This window comes from Nicotiana attenuata, unplaced genomic scaffold (assembly GCF_001879085.1).
Source record: "Nicotiana attenuata strain UT unplaced genomic scaffold, NIATTr2, whole genome shotgun sequence".
NCBI classification, from domain to species: domain Eukaryota; kingdom Viridiplantae; phylum Streptophyta; class Magnoliopsida; order Solanales; family Solanaceae; genus Nicotiana; species Nicotiana attenuata.
The window spans coordinates 615,552-619,785 of NW_017670305.1; the positions used below are offsets into that span (position 1 = coordinate 615,552).

General features: G+C 31.9%; 1 protein-coding gene across 1 annotated transcript in view; it reads left to right on the forward strand.

The window, feature by feature from the left end:
* Nucleotides 1–2,333, forward strand: part of LOC109237537 (sucrose transport protein-like) — a 6,098-nt gene extending 3,765 nt beyond the window's left edge. The window contains exons 3-5 of the mRNA XM_019403855.1: nt 570–633; nt 758–801; nt 1,696–2,333. Coding sequence (XP_019259400.1) covers nt 570–633; nt 758–801; nt 1,696–1,869 — 282 coding nt within the window. The 3' untranslated portion in view covers nt 1,870–2,333. The remainder of the gene's footprint in view (nt 1–569; nt 634–757; nt 802–1,695) is intronic.
* The last annotated feature ends 1,901 nt before the right edge of the window (nt 2,334–4,234 follow it).

A 4,234-nucleotide genomic window follows, 5' to 3' on the forward strand; every position in this document is an offset into this window, starting at 1 on the left:
GTAAATTATATATTCTTCAAAAAAAAATTGAAAATATTATTATTTCAATTCCAGCTCTAAATTGATAGGAATTTTTTAGAATTTAACTCTATTTATTATCACCAAAGTTATCATGTTTATATTAGTTTATAATAACATCTGCATACCATAAAAAATTATTACTATGTTTTTACACTATGATTTGACATAAAAGACTATAAAATGAATGATGTTCATAATTTTCTCTTATTATTTCTGCTTAGTACCATTTGTTTATCCCACATAAGGATAAGGAGAATCATCTTCTTGCTTTTCATTAAGATAATGGAAGTTTCTATGCAAGATCAATTTATCCTTTTTAAAATACAAAGGATTTTATTATGACAAAAGCATAAATTCTATGTTCTCTTCCTTTAATTATTCTTTGAAGATAGAAATTCTAACCGAACTTTTTTTCACTTTGATATGGTAGATCTTCTCTAAAAGCTTTTCTAGGTGTCTTTTCAAACTTTTCCACTTCTGACATTAAATTGAGTTACTCATATGAAAATTATTACGTATTAAAATTTTTATTTTTATTTCTTTTGCAGGTGACTTTTAGTGTTCCATTTGCTTTGGCATCTATATTTTCTAGTAATGCTGGTTCAGGACAAGGTAAAGCATACTATAACTTTATATCCTTAAAAGGAAGAAAAAGAAAAAGAAAAAAAAAAATTCCCAAATAAAGGATAAACATATGTAAGATTCTAATATGCTACCTTCTCTTTAAATTCCACAGGTTTGTCACTAGGAGTACTGAATCTTGCAATAGTTGTGCCTCAGGTACTATTTTTATTACTTACCATATTTCTCAATTTCTTATCTGCAATCCTGGATCTCTTTGTAAATCTAAATTAGTAACCTAAAATTCTAGGGTGGTACTAGTACTAATTAATTTCTAGGAAGTGGTTAACGTACTTGTTCTTCTAATTATATTCCACTAGGTTCTGTTATCTTTAAGACGAGTCTTGCTTTCATAATTAATGCCTTGTCACAACATATTTGAGCCACAAACGTGTAATCTAAATAGTGAAAAGTCTATGAACATGATAAAGTACATTAATTGCAAAACTATCTATTACGTGTATATATCTGTTAAAGAATCAATTTCAGGTGTAACATTACAATTAAAAAAAAGAAATAGTGAAATGGGAGAAAGAAAGCCCCACAAATTCCTGTTATTGTCACCTAGGCCCCTACTCTCTCTGAATGTCTATGTGTCCTACAAGAAAAAGAGCAACACTCAAATAGGGAAGATCACAACTGAAGGAATTTGAAAATGACTTGTAACTAAACGTATTAATATAGGATATGACCAAATGACTATATATGCTTCATATTCCAGGAATGACCCTTGTCGTATTAGGAGTTATCCAACATAAGTAAATGGACAAGAAAACTGAATCAAATCTGTGATATCCAAATCTCTTCTGTCTAATCAAACTTAGATTTGAGATATAGGTGATGACTTGATGCATGAATATCTTTAAATGAGCATAAGTTATATGTATACTCGCAGTATTTATTATTGTTAGTCGACTTAACCTAGATAGTATAAAAAATGTGTATACACACTATCAGTGCACGTAACGTAACATAAACTTGATCTTTATTAAATTGCTTTAATGGAAGAATGCACAATTAGTCTCTAACAATAACTAGTTGTGACCAAAACAGATGTTGGTGTCAATAGTAGGAGGGCCATGGGATGACTTATTTGGAGGAGGGAACTTGCCAGGATTTATTGTTGGAGCAGTTGCAGCTGCGGCAAGTGGCATTTTAGCACTCACAATGTTGCCTTCTCCTCCTGCTGATGCCAAACCAGCCACCACAATGGGCGGTTTCCATTGAACAATATTATAATAAAAGAAGAAGAAACAGTAGCCACTTGTCTTTTGTAACTTTTTTATTTTTCTAGAAAAAAAAAAGCATGCATATTATTAGAGAGGCTACCTTTACAAGTGGCCTATGCATGTATTTTCTTTTCATAAAGCTCTCTCTAGAAGAAGAAGAAGAAGAAGGAGGCTCTCTCCATGGGACCTTTCCTCTGTTCCAAACAAATGGGGTCATGTGTGTGAAGTTGTTTTCACGTTGTGTGTAACAAGAATTAAGTTGTCCAGTATAACATGTCTGGGCTAATGCTTTGTACCTTACTTTTCTTTTTTTCCCACTTTTTTAGTAATTTTCTTTCTTGGAAGGTAGGAAAAGAGGTGGTCGGCGTGGAGGTGGGGGTGGGGTTGGTGAAGGGAGATTAAGAAAACTTGTACTTAAAGTGGAAACAAAATTGATCTATATCTATCTACTATCTTTCTTTCTTTCTTCTATCCATGTCTCTCTCTTTCGTTGTTTTTTATAGTGACGGGTCCATGTACTGTCTCTCGCTTTTGCTTTACATCTACTTTCACATTTTCATAATGTTAATTTTTCTATGTTTTTTATTGGTGGTACTGATATTATCTCTTTTCGTCTTCTTGAGCCAAGGGTCTTTCGGAAACAGCCTTTCTACTTCATCGGGGTAGGGAAAAGGTTTGCGTACACACTATCCTCCCTAGACCCCACTAGTGAGATTTTACTGGGTCGTTGTTGTTTCTATCCATGTCTCTCTTTCTTTCCTTTTTCTCTTTCTTCCTCTTTACAATTTTTTGGTGGACTGATAGCACTATTTTGCCATGTTTATTGATGCCTCTTATACTTTTCAAAGTAGAAAGTATATTGATTAAGAATATATAGTATTGTTGGAACTTTTTATCATGTCTTGTTGAGCATAACAGCTAACATCCTCAACAAACTGGATGAGCAAATAGATGAAAGAAAAATTAGAATGTAAGGATATATCTTGTGTTATAAATGAGACTTGTACTTTAAAACTTCTGGGACTAAAGTGTAAACATGATGAATTAATATTCCCTTAACGACTATGTTCACTACCGCACTTCATTCAGCTGCTCAATTCAATCAATTAATAATATAAATAATATACAAGCATTTTTTTTTAGTAGTAATACTTATTTATACAATATTTCTTGCCAATTGAAAGGGATTTTATATTGAGATAGACAGGATATATATGATGTAGGGTTGAACTTTCTTTTTCTTTTATATTTCCTTGATAAGATAGCTCTAGTAATTGGACGAACGTGGCTTGAAAGCAAATTTCTAAAAGATAAAATAAAATAAAATCCAACTAATGCTTTTAAAGGACAGGATAAGGGCATAATATGGACAAATGTTTGGAATTTTCAAAATTCATTGGCTTCAGTTCAAAGACAGCCCATCTGACTTTAATGGGCTTTTGTCTACTCTTTTGGACCCCATAAAACATGGCAGAGTGTTGTCCTTGATCCATCAAATCAATTTTGATATATAATACTATATGAACAACAATTTCATCCTTTAAACAAACATTAGATATCTTTGCAAAGAATTTAAGTTATATATATTGATAGTGTAAGTGATATTTATACCACTACTGTCATTTGACTGGTTATAGCAAGTTTTCACTCTATTTTTGGATCATCATTTCAAACTCGACAGGAAAAGTTATATGTTATTGTAGGTTAATTTTACCTGATGTGTCAAATAATTATGCACTATCAATGTAGGTAACTTATAGCCTGTTTGGTCAAGCTTCTAAAATCAGCTCAATCTCAAAAGTACTTTTAAAAAAGTACTTTTGGTGAGAAGTAGTTTGTGTTTGGCTAATTAATTAGAAAAGCACTTTTGAGCAATAATTAGTGTTTGGCCAAGCTTTTGAAAACTGCTTCTAAGTGTATTTTTCTCAAAAGTGTTTCTCAGAAAAGTGCTTTTGGAGAGAAGCTACTTTTTTCTGCTTCTCCAAAACTGTTTCTGCTTCTCCTCAAAAGCATTTTTTTTCTTCCAAAAATTTGGCCAAACACCTCAATTTTGGCCAAAAAAAAAGCTTGGCCAATTAAGCTATTAATTCTTTTGGCATATGATGTTAAAAATAGTGAATAGGGAGGAAAAAAAAGACAAAGGAAGAGTTAAACATGGTAAAGAAAGCCCACACTATGTATGGGCCAACAAGATGGATTCCCTTTATTGTCAGTTAGCACTTGAAAATTACAATCCATAGACACAAAAGAGTATGCCAAATTTGATCATTGAAAATTTTGGGATCTCATCAAAGGTTTTGTCACTTCTTCATTTAATGATTTTGTGTCCTATTTGACTTAACACTCAAGGTGAATTTGGTAAT